The following is a 23,400-nucleotide window of genomic DNA, read 5'->3' as shown; positions in this document are numbered from 1 at the left end:
GCAGGCCTTATTGTCGTGTCTGAACATTACGGAACAAAATGCTACATTTCAAGTCCAACAAAACAGAGCGGGACTCAGCCTCAAGGATCACACAACTTTGAGAACTGATAAAAAGAACGAATTCATACTGGTATCGAGAATACGAGAAAAGGGAAGGGCTGACTAATAATAACAACCCAAATAGACCTTCGGTCACCAATGGGAATGCTGCAATGTTCAAGATCAGATCAATATTTCACCCGTGTGCTCGCCGCAATAACAACAACGATTGGCCAGCAACGAACGAGAAGAGGAAACACCCAATGATCAAAGTTTAAGTGCCTTAAGAAGTCTCGGCAAATCAGGCGTTCCAAATCCAGTTGCAGGGTCCCAACCTCTCGTCGCATTGAACCCTGTCGTTCCACAACCTGGGTTGCTACCCGTAGTGATGTCGTTCAGGACTCCCGGTTTGAGAGAGTAAATCCATGGGTTGCTGCCCGTGTTGAGCGTAGCGCTTCGGTGAGCGGGTGCCTGAGGAAGGGAGAAACAAACAAACGTACAGAAATCCGAGGGGTCTGCGACCTTTGGAGAGTAGAGCATCGTTTAAGAGGGCAATCTAAGACGCAAGTATACCTCGTTGCTAAGGTCTGCGAGGAGAGAATGAAAAAGAAAATGGAACCCACTATCGCAGCAAAAGTAGGTGTCGAAGCGCTTGTACCCGAGACACGTATGACTTCCCCTTGATACACGATGAAATACCGATAGCCCCTGCACAGAGGATGAGTGAGAACCCATCAGATCAAGCAATCCCTCGAGGATGAAGGAAGCCAGACGCAAAAAGAAACTCACTGAGCCGCAACATCAGGATAGGCTCTCCCATTCTTGTTGAACAATCCTTCATACGCGCTTCCGAGTGTTTTAAGGTATCTTGGCACTGCATGGTGTTGGTACCATGGACGGGGGAAGTAATCACTGAATCCCCCTCCCGAGAAGCGAACTGTTGTTTCGGGAATTTGGTACGTCGCCCCGACAGTCGTGACACTTTAAAGCAGCACGACTTAATGTTCGGCACAGATATAGGGAAAATACATAGAAAACTCACTATGGGCACCCACCAGGGAAGATAGGAACGAACCTATTGGGGGTGAAACAAGCTCCTGTTTCCCCCACGCGGCCTACACCTCCATCGCCCGAGGCATGCAGAGCGCTAACACCCCGCGTCCCAAGTGCAGCGTAAAGCTTGCACACACGTCGGGCGTAGTTGATTGGAACTGTATCCTCATCCTCACCTTCATATAATTTCGAAAATTCCGCGGTCCCCACATGAGTGTTAGAGTGAAAATTTTGGGTTCAGGGAAAAATAGGATGCAGAGACTCACCATAACTGGTAGTCAACACTTGAGGAAGATCCTTCGTTTTCTTCCTAAGGAGGTAAGTGAGAAAAACGTCGTAGCTTGTGGATCGTGATTATTTAGTTGATTCATATGAATATGGGTTTGGCATCCGCTCACGGTTCATTCCCATTGTCCTCATAGCTGATGCTCCGGTTCGTATTTTGGCCGCGACCATATGTACTGTAGAATACTAATTAAGAAGAAATGGTGTTACGATAGTTAAAATGGTACTGATTTAAGCCGTACGTACTTTGCTTGACAGGGTACTGCGATCAAAACAGATTTCATGGGGTAATTGAGTAACCCGGAATCTGCATTGCGCAGAGGTGAGGTAGCTCACCGATATCCCTCCCGCAAACTGGACATCCAAATTCTGTGAATTTAAGAGGAACGCCAAAAGACCAAGGGGTTAGTGTCCAAATTCTATACGTGAAAAGGAAGAGAAACAAAAAACCCGGAGAAAGTGGGAATGGAAGAAGCGAGATTCAAAAGGAACTTACAGCCTCGATGCCAGCCTCGGAAATGTTCTGAGAGTTGATTGCTCCTACGTAACAGCGACAACAAGGGAAAATGTTTGCGTCGATGATAACGAAATGCCACAACGATGAACTTTACCGTTGATAAGCTCCACATGGAGGGTACTCTTAAGCGCTGGAGGATAGAAAATGGAATAAAAGTGTTTAAGGTCAGCAAGGTTGGCATATTGCTCGAGGTACCTAAAATGAGAAAACATCATATTTTAGTTTATCCAATTCTCCAATGGGGATTCAGAAAGCGAGACAATTAAGATGTGATGATACCTACCCGGTAATACCGATTGAACTTCGCGTTCCTTTAGCCTTGTACGCATTGGTGCGATAGAGCGTTTTGAGCTCTGGGAGCGACATGTTTGGCTGTGGTACTGGGGCTGGGGCGGGACCGCTTTGCTGGTTGAAGGAGCCATCGTCAACTATCAAAGACGACAAGAGAGGTTGGCCAGAAGGGAAGAAGTTCGTAGGCTGAACGACGTCGATATGGTCGTGAAGGTGAGCAGGAAGACTATATGACGTTGTACGAATCGCAGTGAGTCCGGTCTCGTGGTTCGCATATATTGAATAGGTTGTGTCGAGAAGTTTCTCTGCGATTTCAATGGTGGTCTTGAGTGAGATCCAATCACTTGCGGGTGTTCGTTGGAGCGCGTCGCCTGTGATATCTATGCCGTGCGAGACAAGGAAAGATTCGAGCAGGATGATACTCTCTGAGTGAGGAGCGGAGAACTTTTCGACCTCTTCTTTGGTCAAGTGCTCAGTCCATCGGGGGCTGGATGGGTCGCTTATTTCAAGCAATGCGGATTCGATCTGGTGAAAGTAAGGCTGGGTGAGCCCAAAACGGAGAGTGATGGGAGTGTGAGGTGAAGGAGTGCCATGGTGGGTCCATCCCCGTGGCAGTCGGATCGAGCTCTTCTCGACAAAGTGGTGTGCTGGAGGTACGGCGCACACCCAACTCAATAAGGGGAGGGCAGAAACGAACAATGCCAACGAGGGAACCATTCCGAGACACCTTCCCGCTCAACTGCTCAAGGACTGAAAACGGGGGAAGGGGGGGGGAACACAGGCGCTTTGTAGAGAGGCCAGATGCGATCCTTAAATCCACATTGTGGGCGGGGAAAACTAACCGGACGGGATGCCGCTGAGGAACATCTTTGAAGGGATAGCAAAGTGACTTCTCCACAATGAAATTGCCCAAGGGAGGGGTGCAACTCCCATACAATTCGAACGCCACAAAATGGATGAGGAATCAAGAGGGATTGCAACGCTACCCTGACGATGGGCAAATGCGGAGTGATCTAAAGCTAATGTGGAACTACATAAATGTAGCGCACAATATGTGAAATTCTTCTCTGCCATAAAGCAGGCCGGTGACCAGCTTCTATAGTCTCACGCGAGCCTTACAAGATCACGTAGGACAGAACAATGGCGGGGGATAAGACCAACGCAACACACGTTCGCTCCCGCTCTCCAGCCCAAAAGCGAAGGACTCAGAGAACACGATTACAGTCAGAAAAAGGATGTTGGGGTAGCGAGATTGATCACGAGATTGGCGAGCTTAAATTTAGAATGACACAGACACATAACATTTCGCTACCAAGCTGCGGGAAACGCGTCCTCGAAGGAACAGCGGGAGTTCTTAGTTGTTTCAAGCAGGAAGCGCGCGGGCTCCATGAAGAGGAAGTTCCATGACTCCGCGTAATCCCCGCTTGGTGCCGACGCGGCAAGACGGAAGTCTGGAACGCAAAAAGGATGAGTCAAAACGGAAAGCCCGCAGCGCATACATAAGCACCGCCAAGCAAACTGGGTTGGCTTTCACGAACAAGGTCCTCTCGTATCCTAGTGACGAGAGTGTTTATCGCTGACGATCTTGTGGATAACCAAACGGTCCCAAGCCTCTAGCTTCACTCTTGGGAAAGAGACTAGGGTTGAGTAGTGACAATTCACTCAGTCATCCCTCTTCGTCAGCACTTTTCCCATCCGAATCCGGGATTACAGTGGTAACTTCAAACTTATTCCTCTGTCCTTTTCCCCATCTCCGTACCGTCTCCACCATGTTCTCCAGAACCAAAGAGACACAACAGACCGATGGCACATCCCTCAAAGGCACACACAGCGCGGGCGAAGATGGCCAGTTGCGTCGATCCATCACCGGCCACCCCAGTAACCTCTCTGCAACACAGGAAGATGCTCTGCATAAGTTCCGTGAAGAGATCGCTGCGGCGGGGCTCTACGTTCCACGATCCACTCCTGATGGACGGCGTGCCAGTCACACGGACGTAGCGTTACTGTGAGTATGTGCCTCGCGATTCAGAAAAGTTGATATATGACTCCTTGGATATGAAGGCGTTTCTTACGCGCTCGGAGATTCGACGTGGGCAAGGCGATGAAGCAGTTCACCGACGAAGAAAATTGGAGACGCAAGTACAATGTTGATGAACTGTACCTCAACTTCCCGGTTGACGAGATGGAGGCATCGAAGAAATTCTATCCTACGTGGACGGGGCGCCGCGACCGAGTGAGTGGCACATATTATTTTGCTGGTGAACGCGATGGCTCAACTTGGAACAGAGGGGTCTGCCGATATACGTATATCGCCTTGCCGATCTCGACTCAGCTCGCCAAAAGGAACTCTCGGTTGTCTCATCAGACCGCCGTTATCAGCGCATGTAAGCTCGTTCCCTTCTACCGCCCCATGTCTAATATCTTAATCCACGGGACTGTCAGAATAGCGCTGTACGAATACATGCTGCAAGGAGTCCTCAATCTTTGCGCTGCCCTTGCAAAGGACACTCCCTCCGCAATTAACAGTGCTTCAGGCGTAACATCTTCACTACCCCCATCCCAAGTTTCCTCCGTTAGAACGATGGTGGATTTAGCCGGTGTTTCATTATCACAACTCTGGAACATCCGTTCCCACCTCCAACAAGCTTCGAATCTAGCCACCGCTAACTATCCCGAAACTCTCAACTCCATTTTCGTCCTCAATGCCCCCGGTTTCTTCCCTACAGCATGGAATTGGTTCCAAGGCTTTTTCGATCAAGGGACGCGTGAGAAAATTAAAATCCTAGGAAACCCTTCCAAGGATCCGTCAACCTTGGATGTAATGACACGATACATCGCGAAAGAGAATATACCCAAAGCATACGGTGGAGACCTTGATTGGACGACAGGCGATGATCCCAAGTTTGATGAACCCACGGGAGAGTGGCTGAGGGATAATATGAATCTCAATGTTATTCGTGGACCACTCGTTATCGATCCGTGGGGGGATGTGATGGATGGGAGAGCGGCGAATAGTGACGCTGGTAGTTCGGTAGGCGACAGTGGTGTTGGGATTGGAGGGATTGGGGCAGGTGGTTTAAGTTTAGAACTTGAACCGCCCAGCCCCGGACCCGTTGAGGGAATGGATAAGGGCCCGGAGTTGCTTGTCCCCTCCGGGACTCGTCTTTGAACTGTGGTTTTTTTTTTTCGCATCTCTACTCGAAATTGTTTTCTTTGTTTTTTTTTCGTAAGGGAAGAATGTCACGATGCTCATGTTACCTGTTGCTTTCCCCCTGGTTCCTTGCATGATGTGAACACTCTCCTCTCCTCTCCCGCTGGTCATGCATGCCCATCCCAGAAAACAACAACCCTTTCACCGTCCAATCCCAATCCATTACTATTCTCACCTGACTCTACTAGTAGCATCATACAATCATCTGGAGATCATATTACGCGTGTTTGAATCATACACACACGAAACGACGTACTAGCTTACAGCAGGGGACAGAAAAATCTGCCGGTTGCGATTCGAATGGGTAAGTGGGGCAGGTCAATCATCTGCCTAAAGAAGTTGGCAAGATCGTGGCTCACAAAAGGGGGTTTCCTTATTTGGATGAACAGCTCAACGCCGGGGTCCCCATCCTCAGCAATGACATCGGAGAATAGGCCAGTCGTTCTCTTTCTCAAAGTTCAATCAAACATGCTTCAACTTCGCAACATGGACGTGTCCCCCGAACCCCAACAGTCTCATACACCACACCCTGCTCTTGTGCACAACACCAGAGCAAGCGGCCCTTCCATAGCCGAGCATCCAAGAGACAGATCTTGACGCAACTCCGATATCCTGTTACTGCCTCTCTCCATAAAATCTTTATGCGGTTCTGAAGAATTCACTGCCTCTCATATCCCTGTTTAATCAGTCCCAGCATGCCTAGAAACCTTGACTTAATTTCGCAGTCCAGAGTGTATAACATAGCTGTCATACTTATTTACACCCCTCACCTTTCGCCACCTCCCCAAACTGAACTTTCGGCCGGGTCGAGGGTTCACTTTGTGGTTCCCCAGCCGGACTTTCCGCGTACCGATCCTAGGCCCAGCGCAGGAAGAACTGAGTATCTGAGTAAAAGTTAAGCATCAAAGTTCCCAGATAGAGGTTCAGTACGAACTTGGTACCACGCACAAAGAAATCGCGTCGGCACGCCCTCTCCCCACACAGTGCCCAGCCATATGTGCACGAGGATGTGAGTCAGGGAAGACAAATCTTCTTCCGGGTGAGACCACGCCTGTGTAGCTCTCTGGAAATCGTCCGGGTGTTTGCTTCGATCCCAAGCTCATTTCCGAGTGCAGCCTGTGATTCATCGAGATACAAATCAGGCTTTTGTTCAATGAGGCTGTCGAGAAACTTGAGATTGTAAGCCAGAACATTCAATGTAGAGGTAGCTTTCAGAGTTACGTTCACTGCATGAAAACTAAGCACTCGATATCGCCCTCATGTCTCATCCCGGCAACGGCGATGCTCATAGGAAGCAGCGAGCAACTTCCGAACAGTGCCTTCAGACACTCCCGAGACCTGGGCAATCTCCCGTTGAGTCAGCCTCGAAGATAGCGAGACCAAGATATCTTTTGCACCGGGCTCAAGATGGAGGTTGTCACCGCAGTACCGCTAGCATCTGAGCACCACATTTAGGGGGGTTCCACAGTGACATTGGGGTTTCCATTAAAATGTTCAAAACATGCCGATTTTGGCAGCGGGTGACTCCACCCAGATCACTTACGTTGAAATCCCAACCGGCAGATTTTTCTGTCCCCTGCTGTAATACTGACTTGATTATTCTCCTGGAGGCGTATTCATCTCCAACCTGTTCATCTTTTGCCAATCTTCTTTCTGCCCTCCTCTGGAACCCTCATGCGTAATTTCGAAATGCTTCCCCACACCCAATTGGACAGCTGTCACAACAGCCATCCCTCCCGCCATCATGATCTCTTCCACTGGTAGTGCCATCAGCAGTCCCTTCTAGTATACTCTCGCTTAGACTCTATCGACCGTCGAATAACCACCGACTTCGATGCGCTTCAGATATTATGCAAGACATTGCTGTTAGAATCGTTGTGGGGGTACATACGATTGCAAAGCTGATGAAGATCGTTGATCAAAGTAGGTCATGTGCTCAACTACACACAGCTTGAACCAATCAGTGGTTTGCGGACCAAAGAGATGGTATGCAATGCGCAAATATTAACCAGAGAAGAGAATGTCCACAACAGCGCCGGAGTCGCCTAAAATGCTGAATAGACGCGTTAGGCAGGATACCAGCCTCTATAGATAGATAGACGCGTAGCGGTGAGCTCAAAGCGCAGGTATGTAAGGCGCGAATTTCGCTCGGAAAAAGCGAGAAGAAGTGATGGTGTGGTGCCTAGTATGTCCACAATAGCACTGGAGCCGTTAAAACGCAAATTGACATATGTATAGACGCGTAGCAACACCACCCACACCTGCACAGCCTCGGAGTCAGGTGGCGCGCGTCACGACCTCATCGAGGTTTTATTCCTAAACCTCTGATTGACCTGGAGTCTGGGGATAGGGGTGAGCTAAAGGTGTTGAAGATTTTCACGTAAGGACCTAGTTGATTTCCCAAAATTTGAAAATCATTTGACAGTTGATCTGAATGCACACATGTTTGTGTATTGATTAGGGTGGCGGCGTCAAGCGCTGTTAATACCTTTGAAACGCCTTGCATTTCGGGTTTTCGAGTAATACATGAATTCGTGCTGCCCTATTTCAAGTACTAATGGGAAACTTCAAACCAGAACACGTCGGGTGGAGCTTGCAAGTCGGCGGACGCCCAGCGCTTGGCAGCGAAGCCAGCAGCCTTATCGCTAATCAGCCTACCCTGACATACTAGAGGCTGGTACGTTCGTGCCATAATGACTTAGGGGCTGAATGCGGAATAGGACCACGTATGTCTCGCTCGAGTCAACATGTATTTTCACATCATTTATTGAGAATTTAAGGTCCCCAACACTTTACATCATCCCTCATGATGAACCGATTCCGCCCAAATCGTGAGGGCCGGATCCAGGATCGCGAAGAAAACAACAGGATTGCAAGATCGATGACTCCAAGCCCAATGCGCCCCGTAATCTCGGCTGAAACGGTGACAGGCAAGCATCCCCGGTTTCTCGGTGATGTTTTCTTAGTAAGGTAGAGTTCCCACCGTCAAATTTTCAATACCTATATTAAACTAGGTCCTCGCTCAAATTCCTAGTACGGTCTGCCTCAGATTTCTTACGAAAGGACCCAGGACTCAAATGCATTATTGCGTCAAACTGAAGCGCCGGGAGATGATCAGCTAGTTATTTTGTTCCGCAAAATTAATCTCTATTTCTATTTCGACGAAACCTGCGCCAAAGCCAAAGACATCGCACTCCCAAGCGCCAGTCACGGAGATGGCACTTAATTTCTTCTCAGGAGAAAGCATTTCTTAACGTCTACTGTAGGCCTACAAAAGAGCGCAGAGTGCAAGGTCAGCTTCGCCGTGGACAGCATCTGACCAACAGCTCTACTCATCGGCGGGTGAGCGCCAATCATCCAATCATCTCGAGTTCAGATTACTCACAGTTTTGGTACTAGGAAGGGCACCAGTATGTCATCGAAAACGTCAGGCTCGGTTCCTGCGCCCCTGCGCGTCGCGCTTCCTTCATCAACTCCAGCCATATCCACTCCGTCTGAATCCTCCACTAGAGCGCCTTCACCTGTCTCCCATCTCTCTGTTTCTACGAAACATGGGGAACCGGAGGAGCTGAAGATTGTTGAAGTCAAAGGCCTCGAAGAAGGTCACTACTGGGATGGCCACCAAGACGATGAAATCCCAGACAAGACGCACGGACGCATTTTCCGCAACCTACGTTATCAGATCTTTACGCTCTATCGCCGTCTCTTCAGTATTGTGATCATTACGAACATGATTATTTTCATCGTCTCGATGGCCAACGGGGGACTTGTTGCAGGCCAAATTGGCCAACTGGTCCACGGCAACTTACTTGTGGCGATTGTGATGCGTCAGGACCATGTAATCAATGCGTTCTTCCTCATCTTCTGTGCTGTCCCTCTCTCGTATGTGCTGGTTGTTCGTGTAAGGCATTCAGACATTCTAATTTTCATTTAGCTGGCCTCTCTTCTTCCGACGGGTTGCTGCCCAGGTGTTCCATATTGGCGGACGTAAGGTTTGCCCCAACCTATGCGCCTGAATCTTCACTTATACGAACTTCAAAGTGCACTCCGGCGGCGCAATCTCATCTACGGCCTGGTTCATTTATCTCACGGTTCAACTCACAATCGATTTCTGCAATGATCATGTTCGTTCTCATGAATGTCGATGGAAGGTTCACAATATTGACATCTCATCCAGATCTCTGTGGCGACACTAACACTCACCTATATTATTATCGTTTGTCTTCTCACGATCATTGTATTCGCCCTCCCTGGGGTGCGCGTTATTATGCACGATTCATTCGAAAGGACCCACCGCGTATGTATTTTCCTCCATGCAATTTGTTAGCTAGTCATCCCTGTCTATTAGTTCGCGGGTTGGTTCGTAACCGCGCTTGTATGGGCACATACGGTCCTATTTCTTAACGACCTCAAGCCTGCCGGGACATCATTGACTCACGCCATGGTTAACTCCCCGTCGTTCTGGATGGTCGTGGCCCTCACAATCTCTATCATTATTTCATGGTTAACGCTACGGAAGATCCCTGTCAAGTCGGAAGTTCTCTCGGACCACGCAGTCCGTATCCATTTCGACTATGCCCACCCTGTCCCTGGCAGCTTCGCACGATTTTCCTCGGACCCTCTCTTCGAATGGCATTCCTTCGCAACCATTTCGATTCCAGAGGAGAAAGGGTTCAGTGTCATTGTTAGCCGTGCAGGGGATTGGACGAGCAAAGTCATCGCTAATCCCCCCACTTCCCTCTGGGTTCGTGGCGTAGTGAGTCCCTCACGACCACCCGTGCTTCCCAGGCATATCAACCGTTCAACGTTAGCCAACTTGCGGAGCCCTTCGTGTCGTGCCCCTCTTCAGACGCATTATCCTCGTTTGCACTGGAAGTGGCATTGGGCCCATCGCACCCCATCTCTTCAGGCCGGGCCGTGCGCCAATGATGTGAGTTAATGGTCCGAGGTTTCCAATATTGTGTGCTATGTTGACGTCACCATATCAGACTTCTTTGGGTTTCTCGCGACGTGAGCAGTCACTGTATCAGTGCTTGGGGCCTGAACCAAAGACGCTAACTCCCCGACAGGTTCGCAAAACATTCGGCGACAAGTTTGTCGATGCCGTCCTCCGAGCAAGCCCTGATGCAATTATATATGATACTCGAAAGCACGGAAAACCTGATATGGTGAAATTGGCTTGTGCGTATTATTCCCTATGCTGCTGACACGTTACTCACAAATCAGAAAACGAACAGACCGCATGTACAAGGACTTCGATGCTGAGGCTGTGTATGGTTTGATATTGCCGCAATTCGGGTGCAGAGCTAACATCGATGACTCACAGTGCCGTCCTGTCAAATCAGAGACTGACCGAGAAGGTGGTGTACGGGCTACTCAGCCGGTGAGTTGCTGGATAAACTTTCTATCCCCTAGCTCGCAGATCTAACACCGATTCTTTCATCCTCACAGAGGAGTGCCTGCATTTGGGTATGTACCCTTTGCTAATATCTTTCGCATTCATTCACTCATGAGACAATTCCCCACAGTCCTATCTTCGATTCGTAGAAACTTTAGAGTCTATCTCTGCTGCTGCGGAAATTCTAAGACACCGCTTTGTGGTTCAAAAGCAGCTTAAATCACCTCGTTCCCCATAGACTAATCCATACTCCCCTTCTTTCAACAACTCTCGTGTATTGGAATGGTTCTTTGCTTGATGAATGTGATGAGTTACCTGGCGGCGCCAGACTTCACTGCACGCGCACTTTGGACGTTAAGAACAGGAGTGAAAACTACGCAGTTCAGCGTCTTCCGACACCATTCTGACCAGATTAGACTGTTGATGATTTCTCAAAGTGCGTACTCGGATTCCAATCCAAAGCGGAAATTTGCACAGTTCGTCTATATAAACGTAAACAACCAGGAAGTCTCGAAATAAAGATATTGAAGCACATCACTGCACTGCTCTGCTTCAAAGTTCTCTTCCTGGCACGCCTCCATAACATCCCCCAGTACCCATTGTCTCAACACGAGACAGGGGTTCACGCCCTTCGTCGAATCCGCTCTCTCGAGCGGAACAGAACGAAATGACCAGGTGGTTGAACTGGGATGCAACATGTAACGTACATCTCTGCCAACATTAGACATAGTGAACCATCGTCCATGAACGGACGGCTTTGCGATCGATGCACGGACAAAGTCTGCGCTTGCGCTCAGTGCAGGGGATTTTTCCTTCCAGGATTCTCATGAGCCACCACTGCACTATTTGGCCAAATTGTCCAACATGCGCTTTATCCCACTACTCTCCAGAGCCACCTTTCCATCGTCCCAGTTGCATGCGACCGGGTAGCGGAACACTTTCGGATTTTGCAGGGATTCATTGTAGAGAGATTCTGCAGAATCTGGTCGAAACGTGACGGATGGATGCGACGACACCAGAGTAGCTAGAGGTGCTTTGAGGTATGAAAGGATTATTCTGATCTGGTCCGGCGTGGGCGGTTGGTCTTTGACTTCGTTTAATGTGAAGTTAAGCGGGTTCCCGGGTTTGATCGTTGGCATTTTTGGATCTGGTGGAGGGTACGGCCCTGATAGGGCTGAACGTAGTAATTTTAAACATTGTGCAGATTGAGGTGAACTGTTGTGACTATCGGTTTCAACAATGAATTAGATCGCAAACTACAGTTGTGTGCGAAGCGAACCCGTACAAGAGGGATATGACAGGGATTGCACGGTGATACCGAAACGACATGGTAGTAGCCAGCGACGTTGACGCTGGACGGGAATCTCCAAGCAATTCGCCGGATGGATAAATTCATTTCGGAGCGTGCCTATCGGCACCTACCATAATACAAAGCGGGTGCGGTGCAAAGTAGAAAGTAGCACTAGAACCTTCAAGCAAGTAGATGAAGAGCATAAAAGGGTAAGGGAAAAGGATGATTGTATAGCATGTCACAGACAAGGTGAAAGGGGGTTGGGCAGACGAAATGGCATTTAAGCATCATCGTGCGCGCTCATGTTCTGGGGCGTATTGTAGGGGAAGAGGCCAGTGTCTCGGATGAAGCTAATGGTAAGCGGGACCACTTTCGGATGTGAGCAGCTGGGTCAGGTCAAAGGACTTGACGGATTTGGAAGCAAAGATAATCCTTCTTTTCAAAGCCAAGCGCTCCCGGCAGTGGCGACCACAGGTATGCCGGAGGCATAGGAGGTAGCCTGGAGAGTTGACATGTCCCATTCTAGCAAGGCAAGCACGTAGGGCTATGTAGGAGGAATGAACGCGGTTGGAAGAGGATGATGGCAGCGCCGTGCTGTAGAGCGGCAGACACCTGTCGGGATTTTCGCCGTCCCTTACGCGACGACGGAATAACTGCGCTGTGCTGTGCTCTGTTTGGTGGCTTCCTTGGCAAGCGAGTCAACTTTCTCGTTGCCTGGTATGCCACAGTGCCCATGTATCCATTCAAGATGCGGCTCGTCGGGCCAGGCCTGCTTGGGGGAAGCGTGTCTTCCAGTTGATGGCTAACGGACTCACGATCTGGGCTCGCGTCGTTTTGACAGAGGATCGACCTGGAGTTTTGCGACCCTTGAGCTCCGTCAAACAGGGGCGTAGTCTCCTGATTTTTTAGCACATTCAGGATACAGCTCATTGATGCTAACTCCCCGGGTGGCATGGGAGATTCTCTACAAGGCATAGACCTTGACACAAAATTTAGTGACAAAGGGACGCTAAGCAAGCTTGGTTGTCCCGCATGGCTCTGCATGCCCAGTCCACATAGGCTTTCTTTCATTTGCAGGCTGTAATTGATACCTGCAAAGTCTGCACACTGAAAGCTACCCAAGGCGGGAGGGCATCCTCATCGTCGTTCAGAAGTCCGCTTCAATGGACTATTGCTACCCTTATTGGCCACGACCCTACTTATTGGAGCAACAAACAGACATGTCCAAGTTGTCATCATCCCAAGCTTCACTGCGCGCGAGCACTTCGGCAGGAAGAAGAGTGAAGCTGCGCAGTTTGCAAGGTGCCCACATAGATTGGGCCCTAGAGCTTCATTGATAATTCTCCGGGGTGCAGACTCCATTCAAACACATAGTACTTACATCACCACCATTCGTCTGGATCCAATCGCACTCCTAACTTGAGCAACTGCATTGGAAACCTCTCATCTTCTGCTCTCCAATGGAGCAAACTCTTCTTTCCTGGAGCTCTTCAGCAGAGAGGTCCGCTTCTTCACGTCCCTCACCTCCCCACGGGCGGAATGGTTCAGTGGCCATCTATAAATCATCCAACCAGTCAGCTCACTCTTCGGCATAACGCTGAGAAGCACACTGACTCGAAGTATTTTCCCAAGAACAGCCCTACTTCGCCTCAAATCTCCATCTTGACACACTTTTATGACATCCTCCAACACCCATTGTCTCAATACGAATCGGGGGTTCACACTCTTCATCAATGCTTCTCGTACATCTAGCCAATCTTGTCCCCCCTTGCCTTTCCATGCCCGGGGGTCCTCCCTGTTAATATGTTCCGCATAGCTTTCCAGCCATTTCTTCCAAGCATCAGGTACTTCCGCTTTCCTAAACGATGGGACGAACTCGTCGAGAGTGTCGATGAACATACTTAATGCTCCCGAATTCGATTCATCAAGAAGCGAAGGACGGAAGAATGAAAGTTTGCGAAATGAACTGTGGAAGTCCACGAGGTTTTCTTCAAGGAGATTGAGAAGGGATGTTAGGAGAGTCCGCTTAGCCTTGAAGTCTTCTGTGTTCCGAAGGCCCAGACGCTAAGGTGGACCCCCTTTGAGCCTCTTCATCGACGGAAACAGGATGTTAACTAGCCTTGAACATTATCTCATGATATCGCTTTTCCACTATTTCCTGTATCTCGACCTCGATTGACACGGCATGGGCGAGACCTTTATCGTGCCATTGGTCTATTTTCTCCTTGGGGACATTGTCAGCCCAACCTTCCTCCACCGCCTTGCCACTTTCTTCTTCTGCCCCAATCAATGGGGCGAGAGAACGAAGGAGCATCTGGGCTGCATAAATACTGAAAAACTATGAGAATGAATGCACAGTCGATAAAACAAAGCACCCTACATCATTGTTGGTTGCATCTGTTAATATGAAGGGCGGGGAGAATAACTAACCAGATAAAATCCGCTCGCGTGCACTGGAACGCACCTTGAAAGAATACCTGCCCATATCATCTTCAGAGTTACATATATGCGCATACTCATATATATCCATAAAGGCGTAGGGCCCATAATCAATCGTCAAACCTGAGACGGCGACGTTGTCCGTGTTGATCACCCCATGCTAAATGAAATACATTAAACCCATGACAAACAGGTAGTAGACGATTTACCATCCATCCATAGGCCTGCCAGCCCGCAACCATCTTCGCGTTCCTTCTAGCGGCCTCTGTTACTAAGTCTCGCCCCCAGGGTTCCCCTTCTTTTTTCCCAAGTTTCAAAACCCGTCTTACGACCCACTCACCCAGAATCCTCAATGACTCCCAGTTTCGTTGCGACGTACTCGCCGAAGAACCCCCAAAGAGGTACACTACCTCTCCCGAGCTTTGAGGAGGGTTGAAAGCCTCGAAATTGCCTACCCGGATGAAAGAAGGCGACACTCGAGATATGATGGCGGAAGTTTCACGCCTTTCTCGAACCACAGAGATTTCGGGAAGTGAGATGAGAGAAAGGGCACGAGTGGTAGGGATTCCCAGTGCGTTCACGGCTATTTAATCATAAGGTATCATCATTATTCCAAAACCGGCCAGCAGGCTCCTGGCCTTCTCGCATACCTTCGGACCCTAAAAATTCTCGAATAGAACTACGAAGCACTGCAAGTCCATCTGCATTCCTCGAGAATGGAGTACGACCTGACCCTTTTAGCTGGATTTCATGAATTTTCTCAGGATCATCAGGATGAGGCGTTTCCACTGGATGCATTTAGAGTAAACCCCATCATAAAGAACAGGACTCTTAGCAGCAAACAGTGCATACGTATTGATACAGCTCGTCCATCTCCCAGAGGACCCGCCCACACACCGAACTGATGTCCAGAATACCGGAGAGACCAAGGAGCGTATGCCGGTTCGTTAGGGCTGTATCCTTTTGAGTCAGGAAGGGGAGTCATCAAGACAGAGTGACCAGAGAGTACGTCGAGAAGCTCGTGAGAGGCCTCTGTGGCTTGAGTTGGAGTATGCTCGTCTGGCGTGCTTGTTGTTTCGAGCGGTTCCAGAGAGGGATCGCCCAAAAGTGTGAACGCATCCCCAACATCTAAGGCTGGGAGCAAGTCCTTGAGGCACGACTGAGAAAGCCCAAGAAGGTGACGTGTCTTCACAAAGTCATTCTTAGTCGCAGCATACTTCCTCAGTGAAAGATCAGGGGCGAATGATTTTCCCTTGGCATCAGCAGTCGGAGCCAAAGGCTGCTCGACGAGCGGTTCCTTTTCCTGAAGCCAGTTCTCGATGCCACGGCTAATCGACTCCCTATCTTCGATATTGGTAGGCGGTGGGATGCTGTAAGGGAACGGAACAGGGAAAGGTGTAGTAAACGAGTAATGCGCAGCCGTGTCTAGGACCCGTGATCGACGTTGAACGGACGGATGCTCTCGCAGAGTATCTTTTTGGAATGATGCCACTGAGAGGCCAGCAACTGGGTCGGGCGCCAATGACGCCGTCAGCCTATCTTTAGGGAGTGCTAGAGGCAAAGAACCAACGGGATAACGAGCCATGAGGGACGATGGCGAAAGTGGACAGCGGATCATTCAGTGACCTACACCCGCGACAATATATTCGGTGAACTCCCTTGCAATACAACCCGAGCCCTACACCTGGAGTCATCTTCATTGTCCTTTCAGGTGGAAGACTAGTGGCAACATGTGCACCATGCAATGGCTAGTTTGCCGTTATCTGCAATGATTTACCCCGACCTGTACAATGAGTGAAATTGATATATCCTCCACCAGACCCAACAGTCATACTCGGTTACTCTCTTAGCATCACAAATGCAGCCTAAGGCCAGATTTGAATAATCCTCTCATACTCCGAGCACCTCCGGCCACTCTTGTATCGTCACAAATCATCGTTCCATCCATTTGTCACGTTCAATCGGGCTTGCACAAACTCTATGAAATCCGTGTGTTTCACTAAGTTGTCTGTACTGAGATGACAAAGAAGCGGCTCCTGGAAACAGGCAGTGGTGGCTCCTGTATCACAAAGGCAAGGAAGGTTGCTGAAGAATTCGCTGCAAGCTGTCCTTGCGTCGATCGTGAAGCGAGGATTTAGCCGTCTATGGATGACGGTGATTTGTTATGTCTAATGTCGATAGAGATGCACTTTACGGGTGGAATCCACCTCATATCCGTTCATCTGTCCCGTCCCATTCGAAATCGCCAAACTCATTTGGATACCAGATAGTCTGGCCCATAGTACCGCCTTCATCTCGAACAACGAAGCCACCGGTCTCAGCATCTTCAATCAATTCCTCGACAAGTCCAATTGGCATGCTAAGAATCTCTGCTATAGCGACTGTGGTGCATTCGGTGCCGGTTTGAGATTCAATGGCGCTGAGGATTCGTGTGGAACAAACATTCTCATCGAAAGCTGGGGTTTGAAGGACTTTGGCACCCGAACGGAAGGTTCGGATCTTCATCGGCAATTTAGTATACCGAGGGAGATACGAGACACACTCGATTAGTGAACTGGGGGGAACGAGGGCTGGCACGAGCACGAATTGGTTTTGATGAGAGACACCCTCTACCAAAGCAACTTCAACACTTACCAACACCACGCGCTCGGTTCCAGGTCTTCCATAATTCGTCTAATGGAATAATCGCATCGCGCAACCCATTCGATAGGTACCTCTCGCTGTTGAGGATGACCGCTAATTCCCTGGCAAGTTCTTCATGATACGTTTTCTCGTCCTTCACCATATCTTGAGTGACAGTCATTGTAGGGAGTCCAAGCTGCCCCATAGACTTTCGGATGAAAGTCACTTCCTCTGGCTGGGTTGAAGAGGAGGCCGGAGCAACTGCAGAATGGGGTAGGTCGGGGAACATGGATTTCCTACGTTCAATTTCTTCCTCTTGAGCTGTGAGCTTCGCATTGAGGGAAGATGCAAGCTCAACCATTTCCTTGGCTTTGATCATCAACGCTTCGAGATCGCGTAGACCCGTGTCTATATTGGAATTTACTGCTCGCTGGGTCACGTCTACAGTATCAAGAATCCCCTCTATTATTGATGTAAGGGCACATCATACTCATTTTTGAATTCCAAGACACGTACGAATGCCAGATCTGGCTGCGTTTTCGGACTTCCCAATGACGCGCCGCCCGGAATCTTCGCTCTAGGTTAACCTAATCGTCAGTGATAATTCCGAGATATGGGGAAGCTCCCCTACCATCCACGCCTTTCTCAATAGGGCCTTCTTTAGTGTATTATAAAAACTCTTTGCGCCACCTTTCCTAAAACTAATCCTCAAGACATCTGTGGAAGGCAGGGGCACCTCCACTAGGAATGCGGAAGTATCCGTCTTGGGAGTCGTGGCCTGTGATGATGCAAGACTTGTTGATCCGATGGATTGGGGCGATCTCCTTGTGGGCAGAACCGTATCACACATTTCACATATTCGCATTGAGGGGTGATTCAGATACGTGCACGCCGAGCATGAGACTAAGTCCTCAGAATCGGAAACCGACAACAGAGATGCCGCCGGAATAGGTATAGAGGCTTGCGAAGAAGCAGAGGGCGGCGTTCCGAACCTCGAGACAGGATTTAATGACAGTGTGTGAGGCCGTCGCGATTCAGGGGTCGCTACGTAAGCTCGGTTGTCCCGCGGGACTCCGCATAGTCCGCAAACGGGCCTTCCTTCGTTTGCAGAAGGCAAATTCCTGTAACTGCAGAGCGGGCAAACCCAGGAACCGCCCAATGGGCGGATACCGTCATCGTCATTTAGAAGTGAAATCGGAGACGCAGAGTCCACTCCATCAGCAGTCAATTTCAAAAGGAGAGTAATTTTGGGTGAGGATGTCAGGAAGCCAGCATAAAACTCCGTTTGTTTGACGGATGACAGATTGAGGCCCAAACTATTGAGCTTCGGAAGAGCCACATCGATATAGAATAGACGATGGGTAGTCAGCATGACAGTGCCATCTTGACGTCCTTGAGTCTTCTCTTCCCTTCATATCGAATATCCCCATGAATAAGCCAGGTCGGGGATAAACGAAAAACGCCCTCACCCATCATACAACCCAACACTCTCCTGTGAGGCAAGCAATTCTTCGCCTTCATACAACAATGCCGATGGCGCTGTGCCATCGACGGCCCTGAAATACGAGTTCATAGAAGTATCTTGACGGACATTACTAGCTCAGGAGCGCAGGATTGCATTCGGTCTTGTGACCTCGAACGAACACGTTCTCACATGTACAAGCGCTCGGTCGATTCCATGTTCATTTCTACTTACGGATCAGGATCACCAAAAAGATGGAACTTGGTGGCATTGCTATTTATCAATTTTACCTTCAACGGACCAGTTGGCCGAACTTTACAGTGTACTCTGCTGCCACTCTTTGCACTAATTAATCTGGAGCCGGCATCTCACAACCTGTTACCTCTCGACATTGGCAGCTTCCGCTGGCGGAGCCTGCCATATTACCGGTAATAATCTACCTGTGGGGAAGATTAGGATGATTTTTAATTTTAATTGCGGAGGGACTTCAGCCGATTTCGGCCTTGAAGGCCAATACTTATCTTTATTAAATCCACTCTGAAATTACCCCATGCACCAATAGAGGGTCTCCCATGACTAGGGGAATGGATTAGGGTACTGGCAGGAGCATGGTTAGTCTCTAAAAGTGTTCCGAGTCTTCTCTGGAGAAGGGCCTGTGAGAATAACCCAGGGATCATTTTGGGAAGACGCCCATGAGGTCCTGGCATCATTTTTGTCGCTGAATCTGCGTTTCACAGTGTGACGAGGCGGAGAACACAGTGATTTTTTTACGAGTTGGCAGCAACCCATTTGTGGCCTGAGAAAAGAACGCGAGTCGTTCCGGTGCATGAGGCCTGCACAGAAACCTCTCCAGTCCTGTCTAACATAGCCTGCGTACAGAGCGACAGGGATGTCATCGGGATAGGGACTGGAGATTCCTGTACAGGGCCACCGACCTCTGGACCGAAGTTACCGAAGGGGAAAACAGAAAGTCCATTGGAGTCCCTATAAAACATTTGTAGGTTGCCTCTGCTATGTAAAAATTCGGCAGGCTTGTGGAAGAACTTCATCCCGGTCCAGCCAGGGGCCAGTAATGAGGGTGAAAGCCAAGTTCGGTGGCCAAACACGTGGCCACTTCCCAAAGTGGAAGTTGCGACGTGTCTGCCATAGCCACCACCAGCATTCTCCACGTCACCCTCGTCCTTCCCTAGTTCTTTCTCTCCTTTTCGTGATTCGCTAGTCCCTAATTTTCCCATTCAGGACATCTCTGAGTGACTTAGAAAGCTTTTCAAGAGGAATGCTACCCTCGATACACTTGCTCTCGCCAACAGCCCTCTTCGTCTTTACCCTTTTCGCATTGGCAGCATGTGCTGACCTTTATAAGACTCTGGGTGTCTCTAGATCGGCCTCTGACTCGGATATCAAGACGGCTTACAAGAAATTGAGTAAGAAATACCATCCAGATAAAAAAGGTGGTGATGAGGCTAAATTCGTGGAGGTTGCACGAGGTTAGCAGGACTGTGCTTTTACTTATGGAACGTACTGATGCCTTTTAGCCTATGAGGTGCTTTCGGATCCCGAGGTAATGTCATTCAATGTTGTAGGCGGGGCGCCGTATTCAAGTGTTTGACATGCAGAAAAGAAGCATATACGATAGACATGGAGAGGTATGCTGTTTCCTCGTTGCCATTTCCGTCTTAGGGGATGATCCCTTTTAATATTGATATTGTATTAGGAGGGCCTGAAGCAGCATGAAAATGGAGGGGGCGGATTCCAAAACCCATTCGACATGTTCCAAAGTTTCTTCGGTGGTGGACGTACGTGTGCACTGTTATTCCCAAGACATCTGGGTTCCCATAGGCGTTGTACTCTCCCTTAGGTCCACGAGACGAGGTCCGTCGCGGGCCTACATCGGTATCGGAGTTTGAAGTGCCCCTTGCTGCGATGTATGTTTATGCTCTAGCCAGAGTACCATCTTGGATCTAAAAGTCTTCCATCATCACCTTACATCTTTTAGGTATACCGGACAAAACATTGATGTAAGTGAGGTTGGGTTTTGATTATTCAGTGCCTCCTGATCCATACGTCCACATAGTTTATGATTAATAAGAAAATATTATGTGACCACTGCCGAGGCTCGGGCGCTGCGTCTGATTCGCACATTAAGCCGTGTAAAGGTTGTGAAGGTCGTGGCGTCAAGATCACTCGTCAACAAGTATTCCCCGGGATGTTTGCTCAATCACAAACGACGTGCGCTACATTTCTCCTCATTCTCTGGGGTTCGCCCTCTCTGAAACGGATTTCATTAGATGCGACGAGTGTGGAGGCCGAGGGAAAGTGGTCACCAAGACATGTCCACATTGCCAAGGTGCTAAGGTGTTGCAACATACGCAGCATTATACGCTTGAAATTGAGAAAGGCATATCGGAAGGATATGAAGTCATTTTCGAGGGCGAAGGTGATGAGAGTCCTGATTGGGAAGCGGGCGATGTGGTGTTAAGGGTACGCAGTAAGCGTGAGGAAGGGGGCTTCAGAAGGAAAGAAACCAGTTTGTACTGGAGGGAGACTATTGGTGTTGACGAGGTGCGACAACTTCACGAGTTCCCTCTACTAGATGGATTAATCAATGGGGTGTTGTAGGCGCTTCTCGGATTTGAAAGAAATTTGACACACCTCGATGGCCACACCGTCCACATTCAACGGACAGGAGTCACACAACCAGGTTCGTATTCGATTTCCTTCTTCAGCCAGTTGCTGACAAAGCCGTCCTCTAGGGTATGTTCAACAAATCGAAGGGGAAGGGATGCCAGTATTCGACCAAGAGGGAATGTTCGGTGATCTTTTCATTGAGTACAACGTTGTCCTCCCTTCAACTATTTCGAAATCTGCGCGGACAAGTGAGTTTTCGCTCCCACTATGAAAGAATATTATCCATTTCTGTCTGTTTTTAGAGCTGGTAGAGGCTTTCCAACCACCGAGAGGAAAGGATGAATTATAGTCTATTTTGTCATTACCTCAATCCTAATTATTTCTCAATGGTTCACTTTGGCGCCCTTTGGAGTTACAAGCGGTCACATTGGGTCCCGATCGGGTCCCGCGCCACATGGGAGGTGGTATTCGGGAGGTTCGAAGTGTTCCAATAAATGACTATGAATTATTTGATCATGATCGAACGGAGGCTCTGGCTTTGAGTGGAAATATGCACCATTCATTTATGTAAGAGTCTGGTGTACTCGCTCATTCCTCGGGACTAAAATCATGGGCATGATGAGGAAAACCTTCAACGTCGTTGCTTTCATTCTCCGGTGCTTTTCCTTCCTCACTCCTCCCTGCTCGACCACGTTAGCAAACACTCCCGTCCTATCAACCCCAATGAGAGATTCTCGCATATCATGGATAAGAAGTCGGTCCTCCCAGCACGTGGGGCCTCGATCGAGTGTTCCGGCGCCGAGTGAGGAAGAAACTCTTGCCGAAGAACGGGCATTAGGGACGCCAGAAGATCTATATCGAGTTTGTTCTAATGTCCTCGCGCATCACTTTGATCTTACTTTCCAATGCCCGCCCATACCCGAGTCCTAGGTTGACTTTGCTTGACCATTCGATAAAGGTAACTAGAAACTGGCTGAGGTGGCGTAAATGAACCTTAAGGCATTTTGCGCAGGAGTCAGTCATTTCAATAGCCAACCGCTGACTTATCACCTTATTAAAAATCGGTGGTCCTCCATCACTTATCTTCTACGCCTCTTGCGGACAACTTACGCTACTAGAAGAGTGGCTTAAAGCTGGTGGGTGGTAGACATGGTTTGTATTGTCCGGGAGCCGAGGGCTGTGGCGTGTATTCTGCATCAGGGCCTTGGTTTTGTGAGACAAAGGAAATGTGCTCGCCATGTAGGGTGTGTGGTTTCGCGCAGTCACAATTCAACCACACGCTGATGAGGGGGATCCGTGCGTTAAGTGGGAGGAACTAAAAGAATTTCGAGTTGGAGCATAGAGGACTGGCAAGTCATTGAAGTGACCTCATTTATCAGCCTCGCGTTGACTACGCCCTGTCTCAGCATCAGAATCTGCAAGGTTTGTCCAAACACGAGCGCCATATTCGGAAGGATATGGGGGAACATAAAAGTTACCTCCGCGCCCGCAAGATAGCTGCTGCAGCCTGGACAAAGCGCGACAAACATGGGGGCATGGTGCCAGAATAATGGAGACTTTGCGCTCTTAACGAAGATCAGGAAAAACAAAAATCTAGTGAAATTTAATAAAGCCATTTTGTAGGTATGCTTTGGAACAACCCTGCTACTTCCTGCGGCGAGACATTTGGAGTGGGACAGATTGGCTAAAGGGATCAGTGGACATGGCCTGCCATTGACTTATTAGTATGGTAGAGCGTATGAATTTCCAGGGGTTTGGCGAAGTGGAGGATTCTGCCAGTTTTGAGTTTCCGATTTTGACATGAAATCCCAAGTGATTTTCAAACAACACATAACACATACCCCTTCCTAAATGACTGCACCTTAACTTGATCTGATCGCCACCAAAACTCGGTGAAAATTGAAGTGTGGTCCCTTCACTCTTTGGATCTGACTTTATGACTATGGTGGTCAGAACCTAGTGATCTGCGCTGCCAATCAATTCATAGCTTGCAGCTTACATGCGACCGCTTTTGATCACCTTCATGTGCAGAACCGCTGCCACAGGGGAAAACTGCACGATTCTCCATCTTCCTTGTTCTGAATGCAGCAGGCAACGCACCCTCGACTCCGATTCATAGCGTTAGCACAAGTAGCAGCCATCAATCTAGCTTCTGTCAGTATCA

The 23,400-nt window shown here is 49.1% G+C and overlaps 10 protein-coding genes across 10 annotated transcripts; 5 read left to right on the top strand and 5 right to left on the bottom strand.

Moving 5' to 3' along the window:
- Positions 1-306: 306 nt before the first annotated feature.
- EI90DRAFT_3116823 (tripeptidyl peptidase A) lies at positions 307-2,902 on the bottom strand (the record flags this gene model as incomplete). Its single annotated transcript, XM_039062928.1, has 12 exons — positions 307-472; positions 540-595; positions 663-747; positions 829-1,020; positions 1,082-1,268; positions 1,359-1,432; positions 1,491-1,563; positions 1,624-1,639; positions 1,714-1,746; positions 1,874-1,917; positions 1,989-2,089; positions 2,178-2,902. 12 exons carry the CDS (start codon positions 2,900-2,902, stop codon positions 307-309), a joined length of 1,752 nt encoding a protein of 583 aa, XP_038921631.1.
- Positions 2,903-3,773: 871 nt separating this feature from the next.
- Positions 3,774-5,680, top strand: EI90DRAFT_2042775 (CRAL-TRIO domain-containing protein). Its single transcript, XM_039052466.1, has 4 exons — positions 3,774-4,190; positions 4,247-4,418; positions 4,472-4,569; positions 4,628-5,680. Exons 1-4 carry the CDS (start codon positions 3,955-3,957, stop codon positions 5,352-5,354), a joined length of 1,233 nt encoding a protein of 410 aa, XP_038921630.1. The 5' UTR covers positions 3,774-3,954; the 3' UTR covers positions 5,355-5,680.
- A 2,485-nt stretch (positions 5,681-8,165) lies between these two features.
- Positions 8,166-8,635, top strand: EI90DRAFT_2041681 (uncharacterized protein). Its single transcript, XM_039052464.1, has 2 exons — positions 8,166-8,361; positions 8,498-8,635. The coding sequence occupies exons 1-2, from the start codon at positions 8,203-8,205 to the stop codon at positions 8,516-8,518; spliced, it is 180 nt and encodes a 59-aa protein (XP_038921629.1). The 5' UTR covers positions 8,166-8,202; the 3' UTR covers positions 8,519-8,635.
- EI90DRAFT_2042203 (uncharacterized protein) lies at positions 8,636-9,885 on the top strand. Its single transcript, XM_039052465.1, has 5 exons — positions 8,636-8,738; positions 8,796-9,278; positions 9,331-9,388; positions 9,438-9,693; positions 9,745-9,885. The coding sequence occupies exons 2-5, from the start codon at positions 8,809-8,811 to the stop codon at positions 9,798-9,800; spliced, it is 840 nt and encodes a 279-aa protein (XP_038921628.1). The 5' UTR covers positions 8,636-8,738; positions 8,796-8,808; the 3' UTR covers positions 9,801-9,885.
- EI90DRAFT_3034916 (uncharacterized protein) lies at positions 9,584-11,321 on the top strand. The gene is given in 9 exon segments (XM_039058570.1): positions 9,584-10,152; positions 10,208-10,326; positions 10,385-10,406; positions 10,466-10,577; positions 10,634-10,667; positions 10,723-10,779; positions 10,848-10,865; positions 10,925-11,209; positions 11,220-11,321. The coding sequence occupies 8 exon segments, from the start codon at positions 9,838-9,840 to the stop codon at positions 10,941-10,943; spliced, it is 696 nt and encodes a 231-aa protein (XP_038921627.1). The 5' UTR covers positions 9,584-9,837; the 3' UTR covers positions 10,944-11,209; positions 11,220-11,321.
- EI90DRAFT_3034912 (uncharacterized protein) lies at positions 11,256-12,194 on the bottom strand. Its single transcript, XM_039058569.1, has 2 exons — positions 12,080-12,194; positions 11,256-12,018 (listed from the first exon to the last, which is right to left on the bottom strand). The coding sequence occupies exons 1-2, from the start codon at positions 12,121-12,123 to the stop codon at positions 11,637-11,639; spliced, it is 426 nt and encodes a 141-aa protein (XP_038921626.1). The 5' UTR covers positions 12,124-12,194; the 3' UTR covers positions 11,256-11,636.
- A 1,305-nt stretch (positions 12,195-13,499) lies between these two features.
- Positions 13,500-16,109, bottom strand: EI90DRAFT_3143793 (uncharacterized protein; the record flags this gene model as incomplete). The annotated part of the gene is made up of 8 exons (XM_039065054.1): positions 13,500-13,640; positions 13,700-14,149; positions 14,238-14,415; positions 14,466-14,482; positions 14,550-14,684; positions 14,734-15,107; positions 15,175-15,312; positions 15,377-16,109. The coding sequence occupies 8 exons, from the start codon at positions 16,107-16,109 to the stop codon at positions 13,500-13,502; spliced, it is 2,166 nt and encodes a 721-aa protein (XP_038921625.1).
- A 623-nt stretch (positions 16,110-16,732) lies between these two features.
- Positions 16,733-18,719, bottom strand: EI90DRAFT_2907016 (EAP30/Vps36 family-domain-containing protein; the record flags this gene model as incomplete). The annotated part of the gene is made up of 5 exons (XM_039054273.1): positions 16,733-17,094; positions 17,159-17,608; positions 17,663-17,723; positions 17,778-18,555; positions 18,616-18,719. 5 exons carry the CDS (start codon positions 18,717-18,719, stop codon positions 16,733-16,735), a joined length of 1,755 nt encoding a protein of 584 aa, XP_038921624.1.
- A 1,165-nt stretch (positions 18,720-19,884) lies between these two features.
- Positions 19,885-21,585, top strand: EI90DRAFT_3116817 (DnaJ-domain-containing protein; the record flags this gene model as incomplete). The annotated part of the gene is made up of 11 exons (XM_039062927.1): positions 19,885-20,095; positions 20,144-20,169; positions 20,225-20,254; positions 20,323-20,404; positions 20,467-20,533; positions 20,605-20,626; positions 20,683-20,837; positions 20,897-21,170; positions 21,228-21,309; positions 21,362-21,484; positions 21,539-21,585. 11 exons carry the CDS (start codon positions 19,885-19,887, stop codon positions 21,583-21,585), a joined length of 1,119 nt encoding a protein of 372 aa, XP_038921623.1.
- A 561-nt stretch (positions 21,586-22,146) lies between these two features.
- On the bottom strand, positions 22,147-23,348 carry EI90DRAFT_3034891 (uncharacterized protein). The gene is made up of 3 exons (XM_039058568.1): positions 23,236-23,348; positions 22,473-23,176; positions 22,147-22,413 (listed from the first exon to the last, which is right to left on the bottom strand). The coding sequence occupies exon 2, from the start codon at positions 22,850-22,852 to the stop codon at positions 22,538-22,540; it is 315 nt and encodes a 104-aa protein (XP_038921622.1). The 5' UTR covers positions 22,853-23,176; positions 23,236-23,348; the 3' UTR covers positions 22,147-22,413; positions 22,473-22,537.
- Positions 23,349-23,400: the final 52 nt, after the last annotated feature.

This window comes from Cantharellus anzutake (assembly GCF_015039405.1).
Source record: "Cantharellus anzutake strain C23 chromosome Unknown EI90scaffold_5, whole genome shotgun sequence".
Classification (NCBI taxonomy): Eukaryota; Fungi; Basidiomycota; class Agaricomycetes; order Cantharellales; family Hydnaceae; genus Cantharellus; species Cantharellus anzutake.
The sequence above is the reverse complement of the archived record's forward strand: the minus strand, read 5'-3'. Positions and strand labels throughout refer to the sequence as shown.